General features: G+C 44.1%; 1 protein-coding gene across 1 annotated transcript in view; it reads right to left on the bottom strand.

Moving 5' to 3' along the window:
• LOC105683179 (alkaline phosphatase-like) overlaps window positions 1-21,150 on the bottom strand; it is a 61,065-nt gene extending 39,915 nt beyond the window's left edge. The window contains exons 1-2 of the mRNA XM_025746146.2: window positions 19,669-21,150; window positions 4,076-4,323 (exon numbers count right to left, since the gene is read on the bottom strand). Coding sequence (XP_025601931.2) covers window positions 4,076-4,323; window positions 19,669-19,750 — 330 coding nt within the window. The 5' untranslated portion in view covers window positions 19,751-21,150. The remainder of the gene's footprint in view (window positions 1-4,075; window positions 4,324-19,668) is intronic.
• Between the last annotated feature and the right edge of the window lie 6,526 nt (window positions 21,151-27,676).

Here is a 27,676-nt window from a genome sequence, read left to right as displayed (position 1 = left end):
CGAATAATCGTCGGAACGGTCAGCAGAAATTTATATTCTCCCTAAATTACGGAAGGAGAAATAGAAGCGGTTAAAGCCGTCTTCTGGATTGGCGACGAATAATATCCGATGGACGGTAGAACGAAGTCCCTGGAAAATGTCGTTTGGTTGCTTTTATTTGTCGGATATTACCGATACGTGCGTGTATCACGTCATACACGTATACGGGGTGCGTCGAACGTGGCGCGATACTTGACACGAAATAGCAATAAATCTGGGATGAACGAAACCTAATCTTTACGCCCCGACCTCTCGCGGAGGGGGGTATAGCCGGTTTCGGGATTCATCCCATCGCCCGAAAATCATCCCCTCCTTTAACTTCGTTTCGAGGACGACGGAGAATCCGGATAGAAGCGAACGGGATCGAAGTTTGCGCTTTGACTAGGCCCGTCAATAGCCTCGTTAATTTAACGACGATTAAGGAGATATTCAAGGACAGGGTAGTTCCTGACGCAGTCGACGCTCCTCGGGGATTATCGGGAACAAGATTAACACCAAATCCGAAACGGGCGTCCCCCCGAATTCACTAACTCCGTCAACCGGACGCGACAGAGCTTATATTAAAAAAAGAAAAAAAAACCCTGACGTTAATCCTATTCGATTATCCAAATTCTTCTTGCGATTTCGTCCCCTTACTTTCGTCACGTAATCGTTCGATCCGGAATCGGAGCGGGTCGCTTCGGACGTCGCGGTGTAGGATTTCTTCTTCCATAGAATCGAGGGAACCTATTAGTCATTACGATGTTTGACCCGGTATAGTTCCTGTCCGACGGGAGCGCGTCATTGCCACGGTTTACTCGAGGGAGTGATTTCCCCCCCCCCCCCCCCCCCCCCCCGTTTCTATATCACGATGCGTAATCTGTCACCGTGTTCGCCGCCGTGCACTCTCTCATATCCTCGGGGAAGCATTATACGCTTGGTTGAACTCGAGCGAACTAGCTATCGCCATTTTTATAAGTATAATAATAACGAAAAACGTATCGTCAAACTGTCTAGACTTTCAGATTCCAAAATAATAACGACCATCTCCCGAAGAGCCGCGATGTACGTGAACTTACTTCCCCTATCGCGATTCTTTCTTCGCGCTAAACAGTCGCAACAGCTACTTCCGTTCGGTTGAAATTCCTCCACGTTAGACAGCGAGGTCGGGCTAATAGTTCGCTATATTTCTTCCGAGACGGAACGATTCCTGGAATGTTTCGACTTCATTTTCTCACATAGCTGTGCGGCTTCGCTACTCGCTACTCGCTACGGTATAACTGTAGCGACGCCGGACTAAGAATTATGCAACGTCAAACATCCGCTCGTCGCGTGACAAACCAGACACGAAGGAATTTTCAACGGGTGTTCAAGTTCTGACTACGGAAAAAACTACTAGGAAAATTGAGAAAAAAAAAACAAAAAAAAAAATATCAAAGAAAGGAAAGGGACGAGTCAATTATTAACTCGAGAGATAATTTGATTTTTTTTTTTCTCGTTTTTGGAAAAGAAAAAAAAGGATGTTGCGAGCGGCGCGGTTCATACATATGTATAATATTCACTTTCCGAGGTAATAAATATGATCGGTTGAGATGCAAAAATGACGGTAAAGTGGAGCGAAACTTTTATTGGACTGCAGGAGCAGCAGCCAGCAGTGGAAGCGGAAGATGAAGAAAAAGAAGAAGTTAGAGCAGGAAAGTGATGGAGATCGTAATAATATTAGTAGTATCTCTGGAGAGACACTTGGGACACTTGAAACTTCATGGAATAGAGAGAAGATTACGAATCTATGAATATATAAGGATAAGTTTAACTCGTAAATTTTATCACGGTTAGAAAACATCTGAAAATATCTTCGCCGTCCGTACCCGCCAACTACCCGGAATACTCCCACGCCGTAGTTCCGCCTCGATACGTATCGAATTCCCGGTTATTAACGAAAGTAATAAAAATAATATTTCCCATTCTATTCGATCAATTTTCAATCAAACATTTTCAACGACGGTATTATATCGTCGCTGTATCAACCACGTTACCGTTGCAAAGTCGCAAATAAATTCTTTACCTCTCGTCATTTCCATTTCAAATCTAATTCCGAAAATCGATGCTTGATTGCGATAAAAAACCAAAAAAAAAAAAAACAGAAATTCTTCGCTATTTCGTTCCGTTTTTGCCTTTGCATCCTCTACATTAAAATTAGCAGATCAAAATGGCGCTCGATACGATTACATCCGTAATAAGATTACAACGTAGTCAGGGATAATGGCGGGTGCGTTGCGGCTTCTCAGAGCGGAGAAGCGACGCAGAGAAAGCTACGGGGGAAAGGGTTAAGATGTACAGACGACGGTGCGAGTTAGATGACGTCCGTTAATAATTTATCTAATTAACAGGCAGCTGGCTTATTTGGCGGGAAAATTTAATCTCTCCGTGAGAAGGGTTCCGGTTTCCTCATACGATGTCACGGTAGCAGCTGCTTTCGTTAACGAAACGAGCACGACGCATCCGATTTTTTATTTTATTTGTTTAATTCGGTTTTCTTTTTTTTTTTTTTTGCCGTCAGTAATTAAGACGATTGTATCGCAGTAATAACGAGGTTACACTTTCACCGGAATATCCCTCCCCCCCCTTTTTTTTTTTTTTATTTCTTTTTGCTTTTGATTCTCTTTCCGGTGAACTTCAAGCGAAGAGTTATTATCCGCTTCGAATTACACCGAACTAAAATTTCGCTCACCAACTTTTACGTTCAACGAAGACCAAGGTGATGAATTGTGAAGAAACGAAGAACGAATCAACTTCGCGATTACATCTCAAAAGAAATCCTCTAATTTTCAACGACATTGATTGCCGAATCGAATTTCGTTCCAATGGTTCAGAGTATTCGCTCACGATGTACATACGTACGTACGTAATTCAATGATTTTATTCGGGAAGATGAAGAGAATGAAAATGAAAAAAATAACGATAACCCTGTAACAAAGTGCCGTGAATTTTTTCCGAAATTTTACCTCATTCGCATTCGGGAGATTGAATGAACAAAGGAAATGAGAGGGAAAAAGAAATTTGCCGGTGGTTTCAAAAATTTCAAACAAAAAACTCGAAAACTCGAAAACTCGTAACTCGATCTTACTCACGTGTACTACAAGCACCGGAATGCTAACAAACGTAACTCTGCATACGTATCCTACAGGTACGTGAAGTTTTCGACATTTTCGTACTACGTTCCGACGACTCGGAGAAAGAGGAACTTTCGCCAAGGAGCTGAGAAAACGATATCGCAGAAAAAAAAAATGAATAAAACTGAGAAAAAGATACTCGACATCGTCAGACTTCTCTGTTCGGACCTCCGTCCTTCTCTGATCAGGATGCGAAGAGGAGAAGAGAAAAAAAAAAAAAAAACAAGATTCGTTAGGCGTCCGCGAAAAGACACAAAAAGACGTCCACCTGGTCGAAGTGTAGAGTGGGTTAGAGGAGGGTACACGTAATCGGAATAATTCTCGGTGTGCGAGTAGCGTGATGTATCAAGGCGAGAAGAAAAATATTATTCAAGGCGAACCGGTACGTTATCCCCAAGGGAGATTTTGCGCATCGAGAATCCGTTGGTGCACATTTACCTTACTTACGTGGGTGTAGAAGAGACGCTCGTATAATAATATAAGATCCCCGGTATCGAGGCCCTCCGGGCTCCTACGAAATGTACGTACATACGTATACTATGACTTCGCACAGGCGTACCGCGGGCATATACGGGAAGTGCATAAATGAAAAACCAAAAAAAAATAAATCAGATAAAATAAAATAAAATAAAGCCTATCACCGGGTATTTACTCGGTGTACACGTGTACACGGTAACGGAGTAAACCTTCCAAAGATTTGGAAACTTTCATGTTTTGCGAGGCGGGTATCGTACATCGGAGGGTGAACGAATACACGTGTACGGATACGTGGGGACGAATGTCACGAGTACGAGGCATCAGGAAATCTTTGACGAGAAATATAATTTTCTGACATCCGTGCTTGTGGGTAAAAAAAAGAAAAAACAAAAATCGGAATTACTCACTCTGGCCAAAGCGACGGCGGGAAACGTGTCCCATGCAAGCTCCGCCTCTTCCCCCGTATTACCGTGACGTTGTCCGGACAAAATTCTGGCGGCGGTCAAGGTACTCAGTCCCATACCGTCGCCCACGAACAGGACAACCCCTCGAGCAACGCTCGTAGGGGTGCTTCCGGGATTGCCGGCAGCTGCGGCCGCTTGTCTGACCCGCGCTTCTATCGCCCTGTTGGCAGCTTCGTACCAGATCTCTCTCTCTGAAATCAGACAAGGTTTGTAATTTAGGATTGATTGGCCATTCGTAGATCGATTCGCGAATCCCTTCGAATATAATCGCAGAAGCAAGCGTCGAGAGCTCGACGCTCGCCAGACCTCGCGCGTGATTGTAATTTTTCACGTCGGGTAGACGACGGGGCGATCCTAGGCCGCGTCGCGAACTTTGAATAAAAGTACGATTTTAACCGGAAGAAGGTATCGAGGGGTGAAATCGCGGGACTGCGCTGACCCCCCGCGATATCTGACTCGCATAATTTGGGAAGGACCCTTTTATTTTACGAGCGATACGAGCGAGGCCTACAGATTATTCGACTCTTTGATTCGATTTTTACCGATCCCGTCACGAACGCGTCGTTTGCAGAAGTGGAAGGGAAAATATAAAAAAAAACCACCGTCGACTCCGCGTCGAGAAAGCCTCGGACGGTTTCGGACATTTTCATCCCTTAATACCGCTCGAATATCCACGTCGGATTTTCGGAGATGCCCGAAAAGAAATTATTCTCAAGCAGCGCGTTGCGTTCGATCCGCACGGACGAAAGCGCGAAGCTTAATTTTAATTTTTTTTCCAGGATATTCGGAAGTTTGGGTGCGTTCTTTTGAACCAGGGATCATATTTCAGAGGTTATTCAGCTGATGGGGAATTATTAGTCGTCAAAAATATGACCGCGTTGAATAACAAATAAAAAAGTTTTAGATTTAAAAATTTCCGAGGCCATCAGATTATACGGATCGCGACAGCGCGGGTGATAATTTATGCGCATATATGAAAAAAATTATATTTTTCCCACCGAATGCTGACGGACCTCTCGTTTTTTTTTTTCTTTTTTTCTAATCATAACACGCGATCACCGGACAAACATTATATCAGGTTATTTACCCGGCGATGAATTTATACGCGGACAGGTGACGTGATATATAAAGCTCGTTAATCAATTTTTTTTTTTTTTCATCTTCATCTAATACCGAAGAATATACAGAAACAACGACAAAGATCGCTGACAATATTTTCAATCAGATTCATTTCGGAGAACGATTTTTGCAGAAAAACGAAACTCGCGTCGCGAAAGATGAGTTTTTTTTTTATACGCCTCGTTTTATTATGTAAAAGCTTCGAGAATATCAGGGGGGAAAAAAACCGAACATTCGAATATGAATGCAAAGCATCGATTTTTCACGGCTCGTAAATTTTATTATCGATCAAGATCTTCGCGTAGCGGGGTTACTGAATTATTTAATAGCTAAGACCGGAAGTGGCGGTGGACCGCAAGCACCTGCTCATACCGTACGGCGTATACCTATACCTCGTCACATCGTCCCTTTGTAGATTTATTAGATAATTTGCAGCACGCTTTTCAAAAATTCACATTTTTCCCACCGAACCTTCGCCGACCTCCGGTACCTTCCTCTGTGAGCTTTGAAGAAAAAAAATCTCGGAACATATTCCACTCGACAGAAATGTGAATGAAATTCGATAAGCTACGAGATGAAAGCGATAGAAGAAAAAAAAAAAAAAGAAAAAAAAAAGAAGAGAATCAGAAATCATTGGATGAAAAATCTTGGTCCGCGAGTGGAGGAGAAAAATGAGATTTGTATTCATTAACGAGATTTTCTTTGACTCCATTTTTTTCATCGGATCTCCAGCGGTACGCGTCAAAAGCGTACGGGAGGACGAAAGTTGAGACGAAGAAATTGAGTAGGGGGCGGTTATCCGGTGGTGAGCCGATACAGGCCTCGGTTTCGCGAAGAAATTAGCGCTCCCCGATCCCGGGTATAAGGTCGGAGATATAGGGGGTAAGAAGGAAGCGAGTGTAGTCGGTCGAATTGTCTCGAGTATAGGGGGTGAAGCTCGGCGGGACGAGGAGGACTTCGCGAGACGGGCCGCGTTGGTCCCGAAGGTTGCTGCAGCGAAGATCTTACAACGGAGTTACTATATACGTATAATACGCCTTGAGCTTTTCGAAGCCGAAAGCACTTCCATTAATCCCACTTAGTGGGCTGCCGGACGGCTTAGAGATATTTCGAAGAGGTCGCAGCTGACCTTACGAAACCCCCTGCAACAAGAAGATTCCGCTGGCACGTCGTGCGGTATACACACACACCGTCGGCTATCCGTCGATTACACCGCGGCGGGTTGGCCGGTACAAGCGAATGAATTTGCCCGCACGACCTACGAACAATGTAGAGCTACTACGGATAATATTTGAATGACAATCCCCGAGGAACCGTCCGCTGCGTTATCGCGGGGAAACACCACGCGGCGGATCGATTTGGCTTTGTGAGAAAAAAAAAAAAAAAAATCGCTCGAAAAAAATTCGTGTTCACGGTCGAAAGCTCCGGGCGAAGAGTCGGAATGTTTTTTTGCCTTACAGTTACGAATACGCTCGATACGATTAATTTTCATTCTCCGGTTAATTAGGCCGAGAATATTTCATGCTTCGGACACAAATGGTTTGGGAAAATCTAATATCGCAGATACCGGTGGGTTATAAAATTCGTACGGCTATACGTTGTCATGGACTCGATTTCCTCAAATTGCGAGGGAAATTTATTACGATATAATATATCATTCCGGTTTAATCTTCCGCGTCTCACGGGAGGCAGGAGATAGTAGAGAGACGATATTCAATTTTTCTTATTTCGACCCTCGGCCCACTCGTATTATCATTTTATACTTTCGTTCGTCATCGCGACGCTGAAATGTCACTCACAGAGTAACTAGGTACGTACGTACGTCAGATAGTTCGTTCCACGTTCCGCGAACTTTCTCAACTCTAATTTTACGGAAGCAAATTATAATCAAGTTTGAAAATAGTTTAAGCTCAGCGGCTGTCATGCAGGTTTGTTAGTTTCTGAAACAGATGTTTTATATGAATTCAACGTTCCGAAACGTCGGCGTATCATTATTACTGTTTTTTTTTTTTTAATTTTTGCTTATTTTTATTTATTTTTTTCAAATTTTTCGCTTCCAACGACGATTTATTCGTTTCTTTTGCGAATTCCCGTCGGTTATCGCAAATTCCGTGGATATCAAATGGACGCGTAAATCATGCATAAAATTTTCCAAACATTTTACCGTTACAGATACGACCCTGCGGGGCATGCAGGATTCATCCTCCGGAAAATTACTCCACACTAGATCAGCTGTTGTAAAACTATGCGATGAATTCACGTCTCGCATTATCTTATCCGTCGGATACCGGATATTGTTCATTCCGCTTCGTTCGTTTATTATACGATCGACATATTTGTCGCGAAAAAAAAAAAAAAAAAAAAAAAAAAAAATACCTCGACTGCGGTGAAATTATTTTTCCTTTTTTTACAGCCGGACGTACACGCAATCTTTTTTCTGGAAATAAAAAAAGAGAAGCTTTTTCCAAAATTTCATCAAAGCCCACCGAGTTTCCTATGCGTCTCGCTGTTTTTTTTTTTATTTTTCCTGCTCGCCCGACGGAGCGAATTCATGATGCATCAGGGTGCGAAGTAGTTTCTTCGTGAATTATACATAATATACGATGCAATAACACACATACTAGACGATAAAAATTTCTTCAAAGTTAATCTCTCGGGGAACAAATAGGATACGGGGTTAACGTGACGGGGGCGGAGGGGTGGAGGGGTGGAGGGGTGGGGGTGATAGAAGTCACGTGCGGAGACTAAGAAAATACAATTTTCTCGCAACGTGAAGAATTATGAACGAATGCAGCGTTCGTACGGTTTTGCCAACGTAAATGCCTTGAATATAAGCTCGCGCTGAAATGCGGGGTACGTATTTTACGGACGTATACTGCACGGACACCAGGGGTGTATACGTACATACGTACGTACCTGGGCGAGTAAACTCGAATATTACATATAACGACGTACGTGTCCTGGAGGAAAATTAAAATGTGCAACGACGCCTGCGAGCACAGGTACGGGGGTTGTTGTCTCGGACAAACAAACAAGTAGCACAGGTTTCATATTGTAAATTATACCATTTGTATAATACAGCGATATATCTGGGCACATTATATACCCATACGTACGTACACAGGGACGCGCACCGAGTGGGTAAAATATTACCGAGAAGAAATACGCAGCGGCGCATTGGATTTCACCTGTCGGCCGTGAATCACGCTCCTCCAACATTTTTGTTGCTCCAATTTCTGTTTGTTTTTTTTTTTTTTTGTTAATAAACTTCGTTACTTCGTAATGCGATAATTAATGCGGACGTCCCGATTGCGAGAGCAAATGAAAATCGTGCAGAGATGGGATATCAAGGTGGTAGGGTACGTACGTACGTACGAACGTGTACGTACACCGGACGTGACGTCATTGGTAGACGTGTGCTGGCAACTTCTGCTACCAGACAACCTCGTAACGCCTTTGTTTACCATAAGGTACGAGGTAATATTCGCAAATTGAAACTCGAGCTTTCGACTTTTTTAATAAAAGCTTTCGCACCACGGCATCTCTTCCGGTTTCATCTCTCGTCCGCTGTACACCGGACGAGAACACACCCGCCGATACCACGTGTTTTCTCTTTATTTTTGCCCCCTACCTCCCCCCTCCCGTAAGTTTTCGCCTGCAAAAAGGAATTATTGAATTTGAAGAAAAAAGAAAAAAAAAAATTCAAATTCCCTGTAAACCGATTCCAACAATTTGCACGTATATCGATTCGAAACACCGAAATATCATTCGCACCGCGTTCGCTTCGTCTATTCGATTTACCAATTGAAAAATAATCCCATTCCGATCACGGCGCACTGCAGATAATGCAACTTCATCGCATGTATTTTCTGGACCCGTACTTCGATCCACCCTCCTGTCGTCATATTCTTTCCAAAGTAGAAGAACCTGCAGCGCGAGCACATATTTGGGGGTGAACTCCGAGTAGCGAGGGGAAAACGTGAGTGGTTGAAATAACAAATAAAATTACAAGAATTTCGTGACGGCCCATTAACCGTGAAATGAAGCAGATTCAGCTGAGTTACATACGTGGGTCTTTTCGTATAGATATAGCGTCCAAGATGTACCCGTCCGAATCACAGGGCGGGAAATTTGAATATTTCGTAACAGCGGACGTTGCGGCGGTAAAGCCCTTTTTCCCCCCCACACTACCCACACCGCGCTAACAGTGAAATGTTCAGCTCCCCCTTTTGATAAGGATAATTGCGTTAGCGAGGTACTTCATCCTTCGGAGGTAGCCCCGAAGCTGCTGCGATGTACACCGTAGTGGCGGTGTCCACCTAGTTTCAGATTGGATTTTCACGTCCTCCCGCCGACCGCAAACCAATTCGATCGGTAGATCCTGTCTCGCGATAGCCACCGTATACGCACGGATGAGACATCGTTTCCATTTACCCCGTATGAAATAATAATTTTCGTGACGAAACGCACCGCCGACGACGACGACGAAATTCCTCGCGCGACGAGTATAGCGGGTATAGAATATTTCGACGACCACGCAATATCCTAATTGCGATCGCGACGAAGACGCGATACTTTCGGGAGACGTCCCACGGGTTCTTCGGAAACGGGGTCGCGAAAATGAGACCAAAAAAAAAAAAACAAACATCATCCAAGAAGAGAACGTACACGCGCTCCGAACGTGGTTATTTCCCACCAATCCCATTTTGGCTGTATTCGGATTTCAGCGAAAACTTGATCAACGAAATAGATATCCGAGGGTCGCGTTCCTGGGGGAAGGGGAGAAAAAAATTTCTCAAACGCCAAAGGTCGCCAGAAAAAAAATGGTTCGGTGGTAATGAATAAATGAAAATACCTAGATGATAATTTTCGGCTCGAACGTTTCAAGCCGTCATCCGCGACCGCTGCTCGGTGTTATTTTATTCATGGAGAGTCGCGAATCGATTCCCGTGAGATGTTGTTGTACAGCCGGTATAATTGTTAGCCGACAACTTGACCGGGAGTTTCTCCTGCACACGCCGTGGGAGCGGCGAGTTATTTGACGGGGGAATGCGCACCGTACGCTAACGTAACAACGTTACATGGTCCCCACAGGTGTATGTTTCTCGTTACCCGAAGCCCCGCCGCTAAAATTATGCCTACACCTTACGCAAATAATATCCGCGACGAAGAAAAAATCGAACAACGACGGATCTGACGAAATCGTCGGAGTGCAATCGATGCGACGATTCATCTCCGAAACGCACTAAAGTCTGATTTCGGGGTCCAATAAACCTGATGAACGTAAATCTGCGTTCCGTTAGTTTGGAAAAAAAGAATTCGAGATACCGGCCTCGCCTCGGGCGATGTTCTAGCTTTTTTTTTTTTTCTATAGCGCGTATAACATTGACGCGATGTTCTCCGGAAAAAAAAAAAACACACGTTCGAATTCTCCTTTTTACGCGGGGCAAGATATCTCTGCGTACATCTCCCTCCCGGGTTCGTCGGAGGTTTCTTACGCAAAATTACGGAAGGAGCAATTCCACGGTGGAGAGGAAAAAAGCCAAGGGACGAAACGGACTGCATGGTCGCTCTTCCATTTCGTCGCATAAATTAGGGCGAATTATCTGCGCAGAAACATGGAACATCCCCCCCCCCACCCCCCACCTCGAACGAGACGCACTCTGCCACCGCCCTAATTTTCAATGGGGGTTGGACGGAATTCCATAAATTTCGAACCCGTTACAACCGGATCTGTGGAAAAATTCCGACCGCGCGAAAGTGAAAATAAAAAAATCAAAAAACAAAATCAAAAAAAAATAATCACCAACGGTATCGGCATGTATTTATTTTTTCTCTTTTTTTTTTTAACGTACGCGTCAAAGTACGTGATACATTTACCGGGATAATTATGTGTTCGACCTTTTTTTTAACCCCGCTTTTTTTTACGTACAGAGGTGTAAATTCAATAAACTTGCGGGTGTCGAATCGAATCGATATACGTATATGTACATACGAACGGTATTGAATTCACCTCGGTCGGCTTGTCACTGTACTTCGAGTGGGTACTCTCCGGAGTACACGCCGATAAGTTCGGGGATAGAATCTATACGCGTGTAAAAACGAGGTGAAAAAAAAATCGAAGCAACTCTCGTTCCCTATAAAAATTCACCCCCTAAGCCTATAAGCCGCGTATATACGTAGAGCGGAGTCTGTTTGCTAGAAATTTTTATGTACCCGAGTCAAAGTTGCATATCATTTTGATGGGAACAGTTTTTGATGTAAGCGTAATACGCGTAAGGACTCTTCGCTACCCCGACGGAGAAAAAAAAAAACGAGAAAAGGAGATAGAGAAAAGCGAAAGGAAAATGGGAAGAGTACCTACGTACGTACGTACGTACACGAGAATGGGCATAAAGTGAAGACGTGACTTCTCGGCACTTCTGAAACTTGCGTTACTCATCGTATACATAAATACATACGTATAGATTTTCTTACCGTATAAAATTCCCCGTACATACCCGTCGTCGCGAACACGATGCGATATAGGTAGATCTTTTTGGATCAGTGAACGAAAGACCCTTTCCACGGAGTTTTTTTTTTTTCATCATTCTTATCCGCGATGAGGTATAGAATATAGAAGACAACGTATGATATTTTTTTTACGATGAGTTTCGCGTCGCCCCGAACACCATTTCGAAGGGGGTTTACGCCTACGTGAAAATTCCTCGGCACTTATATTCCTTTTTTTCCCATTTTTCTTCCTTCGTTTTTTTTTCTGGAGGGGTATGGGCTGACTTGGGATCTCCGAGGAAAACTTGCAGACTATACGCGGATGGATGTCGGGATGATACCAACTACGTCGAGGGTTGGTTTTGTGGGTATCGTGAAGTTTGCAAGGGTCGCGAGGAAATTCAAGTCGGTGTGTACGCACACGCGTATACATATACATGGTGGATATCGGATGACTATCCGTGGGTCTGTGTGTGTGTGCGTTTATGTACAGGGTGACGTCAGTGGTTTCAAAATCTCAGTAATTTGGTTACATTCTGTATACGAATGTAAATGAGAAGCGCCCGCCAACAAACGTTGTATAAAGTTCAAAGTTGCCTGAGCGGAAGGAACGAGTAAGGAATAATACTGTAAGGAGTAAGGAGCGAATAAGAGACACGATCCGAGACGAATAAAACCGTTGAGAGCTCGGAACGCGGAGAAACTACTTTACAATTTCAGAAGACACTTACTTCTTTGAGCTAGGCTTTAAAACTGTTGACATTGTATGAGTAAAGTGCTGTAAATTTTTGAAGACTTCCACGATACCGGAGGGATATTTTTTCTTATCCAATCGACGAAGCAATTAGAAACGGTTCACTTTTGTTTTTTTTAATTCAAAAACACAATTACACCGACTATACTGAGCTCAAATTGAAACCAGTCGCGGTATCTAGAGTTTTAAACTTTTCGGAGCGATAAATCAGCGATAACACGATCAATTTTATAGATAGATCAATTTCGCTTTGAGATTCGGATTTCTGAGATCGAAATACGTAAGGATATTTTTTTTTTACCCAAAATCGACAAAACTCCAAGGGGTACCCCTTTGGATTTTTTCGATTTTTGAGCAAAAAATAAATTATTCTTTTAATTGAGTTTAATATGCTTTTCTCACGTATTTTGACCTCAGGTATCCGAATCTAGAGGAAAAATTGATCTATCTATAAAATTGACCGAGTTATCGCCAATTTTCAGCTTTTTGGGGTCAAAAATGAAAAATTGATTTTTTAGTCTATCTTGATGTAATTTGACCTCAGGAATCCGAATCCGGAAAAAAACTGATCTATCTGCAAAAATGACCGAGTTATCGTCGAATTATCGCATTTTTTGGTACAAATTTGAGGATATCTCGAAGGGAAAAAATCGTAGCTCAATTTGGACAACGGATTCGTGTTCCTGAGGTCAAAATACATAAGAAAAGTGCCATACGATCAATTTTAAAGAATAAAAATTTTTTGCCAAAATTTGAAAAAATCGTAAGGGGTACCCCTTGGAAAAATCTCAAATTTTGGCCAAAATTTTTTATTTTTTAAAATTGATCGTATGGCACTTTTCTTATGTATTTTGACCTCAGGAACACGAATCCGTTGTCCAAATTGAGCTACGATTTTTTCCCTTCGAGATATCTCCATTTTTCTGCTCCGAAAAGTGAAAAATTGGCGATAACTCGATCAATTTTATAGATAGATCATTTTGGCTTTCAGATTTGGATTCCTGGGGTCGAAATACATAAGGATAGCATATAAAATAAAATATTTTTTTTCGACCCAAAATCGACAAAATTCCAAGGGGTAAGAATATTTAAAATCGATCGTATGATGCTTTTTTAATGTATTTTGACCTCAGGAACAGGGATTCGCTAACTAAATTGAACTACGAATTTTTCCCTTCGAGATCTCTCAATTTTTCTGTCGTTTTCCAACTCAGGAATCCGAATCGATCTTCCGATCCTCCGATTGCATTTCAAAGCTAGGATATTTTTTTCTCCACTCTTATCAACCCCATGAAAACTGGATACGAGTTCCGCTGATGAAACAATTCGAAGGCACTCGGTTCTCTAGCTGTAGCCATACAGAAAATCAGCAATACTGTTTTTCTACCGCCGCTGTGTGTCAGCAATAACGTTTCACCGGAACGATATCGCCCGAGGCGCTGACCCAAGCAAATACAAACCATCAACCCCGTGTAAGTACGTATAAAACACACGTATACGCACACGTGCTACAACGTTATTAAAATAATAACTCCATCAAGATTTCCCCGTGTTTTCTATTTCCCTTCTCACATTTCGAGAGACATACGGAAGTTTCAGCGGTTGATTTTCGCGAATCTCACAGAGAAACATCCGCACACCGTTTCCGCGTGTGATAGTGAGATTTTTAAAAGGCGTTTATAATTTGCAATTTCATATGCAGATCCCGGTTCGTTACGTAGTCGCGGTCATTTTGACGCTGAGTTTATACACTTTTGGAATGTGGATAATGTCGGTCTGCTAGGTATATATATATACATACGTAGCTATACGTGAACCATTAGCACGTTTATTTGTAGGGGGTAAATGTCGCGGCAACGCGGTTCGTTCAAATTAACATCTGGAGGAGAGAAAAGCCGCTTCTCAGGAGCGTATAATGTACGAAGTACCGTAAGCTGCGTCACGGTGTCCTACCAGATGGGACTTGATATAATTCCGCGTATCGTGAATTTGAAAATCGTTAAATTTAACCGACGAAAATTCCATACAACGCAGAGACTCGTCGGATGACAGCGGGCTGCTCCGCCCGTTCCGTACAACGGATCTCTGAACGGATTTTTCTCGAATGAAAAAAATTGAAAAAAATATAACCACGACGTCGTACACAAAATGATTTTCAAAGGCAGCTGAATTCTCATTGTACGGAAATTTTATTTCACCCGAAGGAAAATTAACGAATAAACAAATAAAAAGAGAGAAAAAAAAAAAAAACTGCAAATACAACGTCCAATTCATATCACAGAGGTTGGCGTTTAATCTAATAAAATAAATATTGTACAATATAGATGGCACAGGTATATTTTCTAACCGATGCGTCAAGGGGAGATTAAAAATAAAAAGTAAAAAAAAAAAAATCTCTTTTCATTAAAAAAAAAGATCTGTCAAAGTCAGGATCACGGTACGGATCTGCAACGTTGTTTCGAAAAAAGAAATTATATATGTACATAATTTTTCTGAGCCCCATATAACATATTAATTTTCTTTTCGTTCCATTTTTATCGTATTTTTTTTCTCCATTCTTGGTACATTCGCGTCCCCTCTTCTATGTACTGTCAGACCCGAATCAGTCAAAGTTTCCTTCAATATGTATATACGTTTATATTGAATAAGCTTTAAATGAAGTTTGAAATTTTTTATGAGAAGGAAGAGCGACGTACGTAAAAAAAAAAAAAAAAAAAAAACAGAACAGAACAGAGAGAGAAATAGTGAAAAGAAAAGAAGAAAAAGCGAAAATGAAGGAGAAAAAAGAAAACGAAGGAGAAATATATACCCATAGGGGAAAATTATCGTACCTTGTGAACCAATTTTGACAATCACAAAATAATACGAAACTCGATACGACTTTGAGCTAGGGGTGGTTTTGACGTATATCTATATACAGGTGAAATTAGGACGTTCCTCTCCACGAATTTTCAGCCTGGCTTCGCAATTTCTTTTTTAACTTCAAAGTTCTTCTTAGACTTCGGCAACGCCGTCGTATATTCGAGTAATATCTTTCGCGGGGGGGAGGGGGGGCTTGTCTGTTTTTCCTTTCATTTCTTCTTTTTCTTTCTCATTTTTTTTTTTTTTCCTTTATTTATCCTCTCAGAAACGAGAATCGTGCAGGAGGATTCGGACCAGCTGTGCTCGGTCGCACACCGACCGAGACGATTCGAATTTGACAATTTTAATTCATACAAAAGAACGTATGTTGTTCTCCCTCACAGCTGCTGCAAAAAAAAAAAAAAAACGAAATCACGCGCAATCCGCTTTTAAAATTTATCAAAAGGTAGAAAAAAGAGTAAACGACTCTCCACCGAACACCGAATCATCGACCGACGCGACGCAGTTATAATCTAATCGAGTAATTTTTTTTTTTTTTTCCAAATTTCCGACACGTGCGGTTCAATTTCCCTGCCGAGTATCATTCGGGGTGCCACGACGTACAGCCATAAACCGGGTTCAACCGAATGAGATTAAACACATAATTCCACATAATTTATGGCGAGAGGCGGAGAAGGGTTCGCGCTGTCAATTTTCATTGCCTTTATTTTGCCGAAGTAACAGAGATGCACGTGGAACGTCCACGGTACGCGACTCGAGGGACGTGGTTTCGTACCTTCCAACGAATCGAGGGGGTGGAAAAAAAAAATCGGGTCGATCGTAACAATTGCGAACATTCCTAACGTACCCTGAACTCGCAGCTCGCGACGAAAGCCTAAATCAAATCGCTGATACGCGTAAACGACGATCGCAACGACGCACGTTTCGAACTTTCTCTCCCTTCTTCCGAGCGACTAAAAAGAAAAAAAAAAAAGAGGAAAAAAAATAGGCGGAATGAATTACGGGGTAAAGTTTCGGGTACATAAAACGCGGTAATTTCCCGGCCTATCTAATCGTGATTAATTCCGGGTTCTTATGTATAGTTTTTTTTTTTTCCCTTTCCTCCTTTCTACTATCTCCGTTCTTCCAGCCGAAACGATGGGCACGTAAAGTCATTTACTCAGTTGAACGAGGCGGGAGAATAGCGAGCTTTACGGTACGGACTGAAATATACGGAAGTAACTACCGAAATCAGTGGCGCTTGAACTAATGAATTTATACACACCCACCGGGTTATATGAGTAATGACGACACGTGACTGTACACACGGTACATCTAGGTACGAAGCGCGTCACATATATATTTTTGTCCAGACGAGCGTCGGTGAGACAATTCGCCGCGAGTCTCTCCATTCGGTCGAATACGCTTCGAAACGAGTGCGAGGCAGCGAGGACGCAGTAGTCAATACCAATCTACGCTCCGACACCGCGAAGACTACAGAGAGTAGGGAAAGGGCGGATGAAGCGGTGAGCTGGAAGGGAAAGGAAGGGCGAATGGAGGAAAGATGAGACGGCCGGAGAGCCGAGAGGGAAACCGGGTAGGGATGCGGACGGGGAAAAAGCCCTTCGATATAACTTGCCCCATTACGCGAGAAGGGTCCACGTGGAATTTAACCATCCTTATACCTACTCCGTGCCGCTCGGGCATGCGCGATTTCCGTTTGATCTCGTCGGACTCGAAGGACCGAAAAAAAAGAAAAAGAAAAAAAAAAGAAAAATTGGGGATAAAAAATTTAATTCTTCAAATTACGCGACAGCGTACACTGGAAACAATTAATTGAACGCCTTTGGGCACGACGATGCGGATTCGAAGAGAAAAACGGTTTCTACGACGGTGCGATAATGAAATGCCGTGAGTAATTCGGAGGCGAGGAATCCCGATGGATGGAAAGTCACAATAATCGGTTGAAATAACAATAAGCGTCTTAAAAAGTAAAATAATATTTATACTTTTAACGAGCGCCCCGAAGAGACCCGCGACAATTGAAACGTCTGAGAATAATAATTACGCGAAATCTCGAGTTTTCGATGAATGAAAATATTAAATCTGAGATTCGGAGACCAGCTGCTGGCTGTTATTATCTGACGTTATTAAGGCTTTCGCGCCGTTATTATCGTCGTTCCAATTATCACCGTTGCATTAACACTCCGTAGCGTGGCAATTGTTGCCACGGCTCGCTAAATTTTATCCACATCGGAACGAAATTTCATTTTTTTCACTATTTTTCTACGCGCGTGCAGAGCGACGGCGACGTGTTTCGCGGTTAATGGACATCGCGAAAAATCTGGCCAAACGAAATGACTCGGTGCGGCGACGCTGAGATATTTTCACGAGGGGTGGAGAAAAACTCTATGCCGATAGGATATTTTATTGGCCTGGTGTACTTTTACTCCATTAAACAATTTTTCCGGATTAACTCGTTCCCCGAAGATCGGGGTTATGAAATTTATCTACCGCAGGACTCCGGCTGTACCTTGTTCCAGCATCTTCCATGACGAACTTCGATATTTCGTCGCGAGCAATTTTCTTTCTCGATTTCTTTTTTCCTTCTCTCTCTCTCTTTTTTTTTTCTTAATTATTCACATCAGATTCCCTCGGTTAATCTACCGTATAAAATTAGCTGTACATTTATATTGAACTTTGTTGAAATTTGTCCAACACAAATATCACAGCCCGACTACCGTGGAGCAATATTCTTCTCGTCGAACGATAAAATCATCGAGGTTAATTTCGTTCGGCCTCGGGGGTTGAAATTTTAAGCACACGTTACAACGATCGATTGTCCTCCGCTCTCGTCTTCGGCGGTACGTTCGATGATCCGTAATTTTCAACTAAATACTTACGTACGAACCTTACGTATGTTGTACGCGGAGGAAAACGGCCTTTTCACTTCGCGATAAATCTTTCTCTTTGATCCCGCGCAAACGGGGAACAACTTCATACCGTTAACCGTAAGACTACGATCAATATTTTATCAACCCCGACTGTACGGTGCACCTGTGTGTATATATATATATATATATATATATATATATATGGTTCATACGTAAACGCAAATCTGAATTAAACTGACAGAGAAACGAGGCCGGCTTGGGTCCCTGCTTTGATATACAAGACTTGTGTGTGCTCAGGCTACCGCATACGGGGTGGAGACCTTCGCGTGTCGCGAAAGGAAACACCACGCTTACGTGTGCTCTTATGTTTGTATATAACTTTCGTAAATATATCCACATGCGTAAGGGTGGCGAGGGAGAGGGCAGAAGAATTCATCATGTATATTTAAACGCGTACGATGTAACGTATTGTACAAACGGACTGACCGTTTCGGTTTTCGAATATCGAAGAGTGGAGAGAAAAAAAAGGAGCGCAATTTTATCGAAATCGTTAACAACGATGTAAAATTTTATCTCGAATCGTTGCAACACAATCCGTCAGGAATTTCGGTCGCTTCGATTCAAAAAATGGAGGAGTCCCGCCGTTGAGGTGCGAGCGCATTATCTGCAGCTGGCGAGAGCTTTTTAAAAGGGTGTAGATCCCGCCTTTGAAGGTCGAAAAAATAACCCAATTTTCGCGAGCGTTACCTCTGTGTGAGCAAACGTACGTACATACGAGTGTGTATATATACGTGTGTTTTTACCACGCTATAAGTGTCATTAACTTATGATGCAGCTTTTTCGTAGGTAGAGCGTGTCTCTGTTGGTCCATTAGTCGCCTCGTTCGAATTTCCGCAGTGGGGGAGAGCGGAGGGGGGGGGGGGGGGGAGGGCGATGCCAAAAAAGAGGAATGTAATAAAAGCTCGGCAGAAAATTTTTCAAAACTGCCACCCGAATTGCAGACCGTACGCGACACTTTGGTAAGTGTCCCATGTTTAACCGAGGGTCGAATCCGGTTGAAATTTATGTGGAGTATTTTTTTCCACGTTACATTTTTGTTCTCCAAGGGGAGATTTATTTCATTTTCTTTTTTTCGTCGTCGCGACGCGCTGGACAAAATGTCGAGGAAGCAAAAAAAAAAATGAACGAACGAGGATAAATGTAAAGAGAGTGAGAGGAAAAAAAAACAAGAATCGGTCAACCTGCATCGCTCGACCTCGAAGAAGTGGTGGGAACGATTATCAAACCCTCGTCAAAAGCAGATCTCCGTTGCCACGTAACTTGGATATTCCAAAGCGAGTCGGATCTGTGTTTTGCCGGACTCGGAATAGCGCAAGTAAATTCGCTGCTAGTGAAAGGTGGATACAGGGACGAACGAACAAGGGATGGACTCTCACCTTGATCACCAGCCTCGGTAGCCGGCGTCGAGAAAATCGCCAAGAGGGTGCAGAGAATCGCGGGCGAGAGCGAGGGCCTCATCTCCGAAACGAAGCGAGCAACTCCTACGCGTTCGCCCGCCCCGACTTCATCACCAGCTAACAACGGATCTCCTTGTTTCCGTGTTAGACCGGAGGAGAGTAGTTTTTGATCTTATTACAAACGCCTTGTTTTGATCTTATTATACCCGAAACTAACTCGACGGCTCGGAGCTCCGCTCGACTACGCCTCTTCCCCCTCCTCCTCCTCCTCCTCCTCCTCCTCCTCCTCCTCCTCCTCCTCCTGCTGCTGCTCCTCTTCTTCTTCTCCTCCTCCTCGTTCTTGTCGCACACCACACACAACACTTACCACTTTACGTATTATAAACGTGATACACCCAGGGCGTTATGAATTATCTCGGGATGATACTCGTAAACCACCACCGATCCCCCTCCCTTACTTCACGTGTATCGCAACCGGTCCGTAGATTTTCGAGTCGGAGTGTCAGGATAAGCAGCTCGACCCTCTCCCTCTTCGAGAAGCACTCTCAGAACATCGGAACGCTTTTCACTCTCGAGTGAAAACTTTTCTATAATCCAACGGCACATGACGAGATTTTTCGATCATGCTCGCTAACGTAGATCATCTTGTTAACGATCCCCCGTCACAGTCCCCGTGTGCGAAATCCCCGATTATTGAAATTCTTCGGTTTCGAAAATTTAATGGGAAAATCCGCCAGGTAATTACCAACCGCCGGAGTAAATATTACAACAGGTACCGGGCGCGATGGAAACCAAAAAGAACGTCGATGATATTCTGGTTAGCTGATACATTCGGCGCATTAATTAACGTCGACTAATTACTCTCTACCGCGATTTCGCGCAGCTGAATATACTATTTCGGTAGAATTTTCTCCGTTAAACGAAAAATTTACAAGGGACCTTACAGATACGATAAATTACGCGCGCGCGAAATCATCCCCTATCACCCTCTGACTCAAAATGCTCCACGAATCGTTTGAATCGCTTCCGAAATTTTTACCACTTCACGTACCTCGACGTTCGATTTTATTTTCAATGTTTCGTTCACGTCGCGGTGAATTATTACCCTCGCACTCCCCGGGGGGCGGGGGGGGGGGAGGTATTTAAATCGCGGCGCGCACAATCACCTCGTTCAGTTCCGCTTTAAGATTCGGTAATTCGAATATTCGGGTGATTATTTTTCGCGGGCATTCGACGAAAAAAAACGGCCCAACTACGAGACCAGTAGTACACCGGCGATACACCGATCCGGCGGATGACTCGATGCTGTGTGAACGCTAACGCGACTCTGGGAGTTTCGGAACCGAGTCGGTTCGTCTATCCCCACCAAGAAGAGTGAAGCGTCGCGGCGCCCGCGTGGGTGCGACCGGCACCGTATCGCGACGCCGTTTTTCGCCGCGAGGGAAAAGCCGATGGTACGAGTTGGAAAGCCACGATCCTGTTGCGAGGGATGAGAAAATAGGGGTAGGTCAAGGGATAGGCGGCGGTCTGCTGTAGTTAGCTCGCGAGGACTCCGCGCTGGTTCCGAGTTCACCTCCCCTACCTTCGAAAATTCGAAAATTCGAAAATTCGCGATAAGGTTCACTAAGTTTGCTTTCGTTCATTTTTTCACCCGACTGAAAGACTTCGCGACGATTTTCGGGGGGCGATTGACGTCCGACAAACACGAGTTCGTCATCCGCGTCTTCGTGGGAACACAGGGGTGGAAGAGATGAGCCCTTCTCCGCGTCGGATCGATCGACTTAATTGAGCTACTCCGAATAAGAAAAGCTTTTCCAGCGAGGAAAAAAAATTCTGTTCCCCGCGATAATTTTTTGGTTGCTCGTACCGCGATCGGGTGGGATCGATTTAAAAAAGAAAAACTATAAATAAATAAGAAAAAGAGCGAGAGAAGCTACGGGGGGGGGGGGGGGGGGGGGGGCAAAATACGCGTACACCGGATGATTAAACTTGACCCCAAAAGTTTTGTTAACTTTCGAAAGTTCGGAGGAGTACAGGAGCGAAGTAAAAAGTAAATAGATCGCGAGAGGAGAGCCGAAGAAGCATCGGGAAACTTGGTGGTATGAAATATCGAGGGTCGGTAGGTACGTAATTTCGAGTTGTAATCAAGCCTGATATATATCTGAGAAGTAAAAATTAATTACGTACGACGCTGGGGAACGACGGTTTACTTTGATCGCTGACGACGAGATCCGCGAATCTTTGAGCGGTCCTGCCCTCGATCCGACGAGACGTACGCGCCGCCGTACGAGCAACCCCGCATAAATTTAATCGGAATAAAAGGATGAAAGCACTCGCGGGAAGTAACGCGGATAAATAGACCGATACCGATCTATCTGTGTACAATGAGGCACGTAAATACCCGCCTTGTTAACGGATGAAAAGGGAAACAGGAGCGTATAGGTACACCGATCCGCGTTAACGTCGAAGAATCTATTTTCCCGGGCTTATCGCGCGTCAGATCCCGAAAAATATATGGGAGGATTGGGGGGCGAGGGGGGGCCGAGTGTACAGCGGCCGGGGGGGAGGATTCGACGTCTCCTTCGCGTCGTTTGTTCGCGGGAAAACTTCCCCGTTTCCTGCACTCTCCGTTTTATTTTTCTTCTTCAACCCCTTCCTATTTTTTTTTTTTTTCCCCCGCCTTTATCCCGCAGGACTTCGATCGCGCGAACTACAACAACGATCGACCCTGTTCTTCGTCTTCTGTTGCCAAACTTCACGCCCGTGGCGCGAAATTGCGACGAGCAAAAAAATTAATTAACCGAACGACTAGCGACGGTACGTTGCAACGTTATATTCGCGAACCGTTCGAATATTTCAGCGACGATGCCCTACGATTGGATTCGACCTTTCCCGGATCCTGACGACCAATTATTTTTCAGCTTATTGTACTCTCGAAAACGACGGTTCATTAATTCTTTTACCGCTACGGTCTTTCGCTTTTTTTTTTCTATTAGGGAGAAAGAAAGGAAAAATTCAACCGGGCTATTGTGGGAAGAGAAATTCGTTTTTTTTTTTTTTTTTTTTTTTATTTCCCTCAAAAACAAACACTCGACGGGAATAATATTTTCAGCCCCAAGGGTAGAAACCTAGTTCAGAGATATTCGTAGTTGAATAATCAATTGGAAAAATCGCAACGATTTTGTCTGCGCACGTCGGCTACAAAAAAATCCCGAATTCAATGAAATGAGATACGAAATTTCGGGCTTTTCGTTCTCCCTCCACCCGAATTCGGTCGAGAATTCAATCGCGATAGTTCGCGAGGACGATTCGCCATCGTCCAAGTCATTTATATTTGATAAAAGTTCATTGAGAAAAATTCATCTCGTTCCTTCCCCCCTCACTCTCTCTCTCTCTGTCTCTCATCATCCGATGGAAATGATAAAACGAGAGGAAAGAGCAAATTTTCATCGTAATTCGATAACTGATTGGTTCCATTGGCTCGAGTCTTGGCTGCACCCCGTCCCAAATAAAGGAGTCCCAGCTTCCCGCGGAGTCGAGCGGTTGAAAATCTAGCGTTAAATGATTATCGATGGGTACGGCGTTCGATGTATTATGGACGGCGTGAAGTTGCTGCCCGCAGCTAACTCGATTCCGAAAGTGCCTCGTTGAATTCTTCAACACTTAGCGTAGCTTCGGGCCTCAACAGCCGTCGTAAAAACTAACACGCCAGACCTAATGCACCAGCGGTCACCGGACCTACCGGGCGATAGACTCGCGACGCTGCGTCAGGTCTTATCGCTTCGAGGTTTACCGCAGAGGGTTAAATATATCGAGAAGCTCGATAATTCTCGTCTCAATCCACCAACCCACCCCCCTCCCCCGGGCGAAAGCGTTGAAGAAAAGCAGAAATGAAAGAAAAAAAAAAAATAAAAATGAAAAACACTCGGAAATGTTATTTGAGAAAGCCGAAAGTTCGTTTCAAGCCATCGCTCATAATTTTCGGGTCGAGTGTTTCGTGCTCTCCATTGGAGCGCGGTAGTTAATTATGCATTAAATTAGTGTAGTTGACTTAAGTTTATCTCTGAAAAGCCGCAACGAATACGTCTCTCGTTCGTCCGCGATGTTGTTTCGTTTCCTTTCCTTTCCTTTCCTCTCTCTTCTTCCTTTTTTCTTTTCTTGTTAATTTTTCTAGCGGTAGGAGGGAGCCGGCGATATAAGCTCGCCTCTACGCTCCCGTAGCTGACGCGCAAGCTTCTCCCACTCGAGAGTTTGATTCAGGGAAACGATGGTTCGTTCTGCTCCCTGCAGGAGCTTCGCCTCTACTTGTTTACGGAATATAGCATGTTCATCCCTATTCTTTTCTCAACAGTTTCTCCACTCGACCCCGGAGAGCTTTCTAAACAAGGATGAGGAGAGGGGGGGTTGGGGCGGACGCGAAGGAGTTGAACGACGAAGACTGGTCGGAAACCAGAAGTCAGCCCGTCAGGACTACCGATGCGAAGTGGGTATACGTATAGAGAGATCGCGAGCAACTTTTCAACCAGCGCGCATCGTACCTGTACCAACGGTTTTCAAACGAGAAAGGTTCGTTCGTACGCGATAGAAGGGGGCTTTATTCCAACTTTACAAATGTATTTAATGTCCTGCCCAAGGATCATTCAACCTACTTACTCTGTTCTCCCTCATACCCTTCTCACCCCCTCTCTCGCCTCCCTCCGCCCTTTTTCTTAACGTACGTTTCTCCACCGTTTTTTAATCTTCCATCCTTTTTCTTCGTCCTTTCTTTTTCTGACCCCGAGCTATCGCTGTATCCGTTTAACACCACCTGGAGGTACGGTTTTTCTCTAGAAAATTTTTCGTATTTTCATTTGCTTTTTTTTTTTCTACCGCGGCTACACCAACCGACTCGTTGAACGCGGTGGCGAAGCTCGAAGGAATAATATATCTAACCTCCGCGATCCGAAACTACATCGCTAACGTTAGATACACGTTGCAATCGCAAAGTTTCCACATTTTTTTTCTTCTCTTTCCATCCAATTTTTTTTTTTTCATCAGCCAAAAACGCGCGTTAATTCTTGCGCAGAGAATTATCACGCTGCCGTAGACGCGGAAATGTTGAAAATTTTCTTTCACTCGAACTCTCAAATTAAATAACAGCAAATTTATATTGAATATTGTTCTTAGTTTTGCGTTAATTACTTCATCCGTTCTGGTTTCGGAGTCTCGACTGCCGGAATCGAAAAATTTCGGTACTTGTCCTCCGGGTTTTCTTTCGTTTTTTCTTTTTCGTCGCCTCGTGACTCGCACGATATCCCGAGAGCGTTTCCCGCAGTGCCTTTGAGGTTTCGAATTTTTAGCTTAATGCGTTCGGATATGAAATATTCATACGACCGATATCACGCACTACGTTATAACAAGTGCGAAGAGGAAACTCCAGAATTAGATGGGGTAAAAAAAAAAAAAACAGAAACACAGAAGATAAAAAGTAGACGGCGCGAGTTATATAAAAACTCCCAAATGTAGGAATTCGGGTCGTTAATCACGCGTTATGCCTCGTCAGAGCCGAAGACAGCAGCTGCGACCCCCATAAAACATGCATTTACATCATTTCCTGTTTCAATATTTTAACGCCCTTAACAAGTACGGCACATCGCCCTCGACGGTCCTCATTCCGAGCCGGTTAGCCAGCCCTTCGCGTTTCGAATTGCCGCTGTTCGATGCTCGTACTTTTTTCCACCCGCTATTGAAAAAATCTAAAAAGAGGGGAAATGCACACGGTAGAACTCCCTCGCCGCTATTATAGCCAAGAGTTAAGCGATACTACCGGCTTCTTACTTTAGATTCAAGGTCCGCTTAAAGATTTAAGTTTGTTGCGGAAAGGCTTAAAACTACTACCTCTATACGTCGCCGCTTAGTTGTATAGAAAACTTCGCGAGGGTGGATTAAGAATACAAAGCCAACAAAAATATATACCCACCCACCCCGGTACCGCAAAAAGGTACTTTGAGTGATATACTTCAGTCAGATTAATTGTACACCGTTTCTCTCCAGAGGTTACGCAGTTGAATAAATAAAATAGGAGGGATAATAATTTAACGCAACCCCCGTCCCCTTGATGAATTAAATTCGATATAATAAAATAACCACTCCGATGAAGACCGTGGTAAGAAAAAAGGAGAGAAAAAAGTGAAGGAAGAAATTAATTCGCGAGCCTGGTCAGGGGAATGACTGTCGAATCAGAACCGGGAAGTGGTTGCGATAATGCACCTTATTGTCGATGAGTAAGAGCTGCGATTTATCATTTTCGCTATGCAAATGAATTTTCGGTCGAAGGGGTGCGAGGCGCAGGGGTCGGGCTCGCTCGGTGTACGAGAGGAGAAACCGCGGCGCGCGAGGGGCAACGGCGGAAGGAAAAATAGTACGGCTTCCCTCGAAAATGGTGAAGCGGAGAGGACAACATTTTTATACGTAATAAATAACGGATACTGCGTTCGCACGCCGTGAATCTTGGCCGGCTCCTCCCTCGTATCGCCGAGGTCTAGGGATCCGGGGGCATGTGGAAAAATCCGCGAAGATATAGAACGTGGGCAAGTTTACTCGAGAAACTTACAATACCTGAGTAAAACCTCGACGATTCGATTCCGATTTTTCAAAATCTCCGTCACGGCAACTCGACTTTGAAAAAGACGAGCTAACCGATCGATCGATCGCGTGTATCGTCTCCGAACGTTCGCTGTCCACTACGTTCGAGCGCTCGCTTTCGACGCGGTAACATTTTCAACGTTGAAACGAATTCCGCGGGAAGATTAATTGTTGGGGTATTATTACGACGGCGGGGAGTTTTTCGGCGATTCGGCTACAGTCGTGTTTACGTATAGAAGTTGATTCACCGGTTTGAATCGGCACGGCGTTCGCGCTCTCGTTTACACCGGCTATAAAACTTTTTGATCTGTCCGGCTGACGGGTGTATGCAGTTCGCGTCCTAGGATAGGCCGTACGCGTATAATACGTACATAGGTAGGCATCCGAACGGCATCGACCGTGTGTCGCGTTACTCGGGACGCGGCATGCGCCCTGGTGCGCCTGACACCCCCGATGAGCCGAGGGATGCGAGCGGTACACGCGACGTTCCCCGCACGTTCGCGGTTCGCGTTTCGTCCACGGTTAAAATCTAACGACAAAGTCGACGTTCGTAGGTACTCGCGTGTCGACGCAAATCTTCGACGATGCGAAAAACGCGATGTACGACTGGATTTCCTCCCCCCCCCGAAGCGAAACCGCGCCTCGCGGGTATTCGGTGGAATACCGTCCGAATACCGCGGGCTTCGCTCTTACGGCGTGGCGCAAAATTTATACTCACGTTCGTACGAAGGCGCCGTCCGCAGGGTGCGGCGTTCCCGTGTTTGCCGTCGTCGGTTTGCTCATCCGATTATCGTACGGATGAATTTTTCTCGAATTTATTTCCTCGCGCGAAATTACCGTGATTTTATAGTTTCGTCTTTTTTTTTTTTTTTGTCTGTCGTTAAAATTCTGCGACGCACCCCCGAGTCGAAGTTCCGATATCGCGGACACAAAAAAAAAGCGCGTCCAGTAGTTCTTGGCCAGCCGATTTCTTCGTTCATTTTGCATGAAAAAATCAGGGGGCTTGAGGAACGGTTACCCCGTACTACACGGCGATAGCACGTACTCACGGGTGGTGTAAAATCGATAAAACTCAACGGTAGCATCGGAAGCGGCGTGTTTAGTGCCGTAAACCAAGGTAAAGACGCTTCTCTTTGCCGAGTCCCTGTACGCCCGAGGGATACTCTTGTAGCCCCGTATAAGATACGGGGGAAAACTCGGTGTATCGCTTATTTGGTCTTTCGATTCTTTTCACAGCGCTGTCGGGTTCGTGGGAAAACGGTTTTTCATACTTTAGGACACGTACGTTAATAAGTTTCGCGAATTATCTTCGCAAAAATTTTAGAAAACCTGATTTCCGCTTCCCACGGTCCGCGAACTCCCT

This window comes from Athalia rosae, chromosome 3 (assembly GCF_917208135.1).
Source record: "Athalia rosae chromosome 3, iyAthRosa1.1, whole genome shotgun sequence".
Lineage (NCBI taxonomy): Eukaryota > Metazoa > Arthropoda > Insecta > Hymenoptera > Athaliidae > Athalia > Athalia rosae.
The sequence above is the reverse complement of the archived record's forward strand: the minus strand, read 5'-3'. Positions and strand labels throughout refer to the sequence as shown.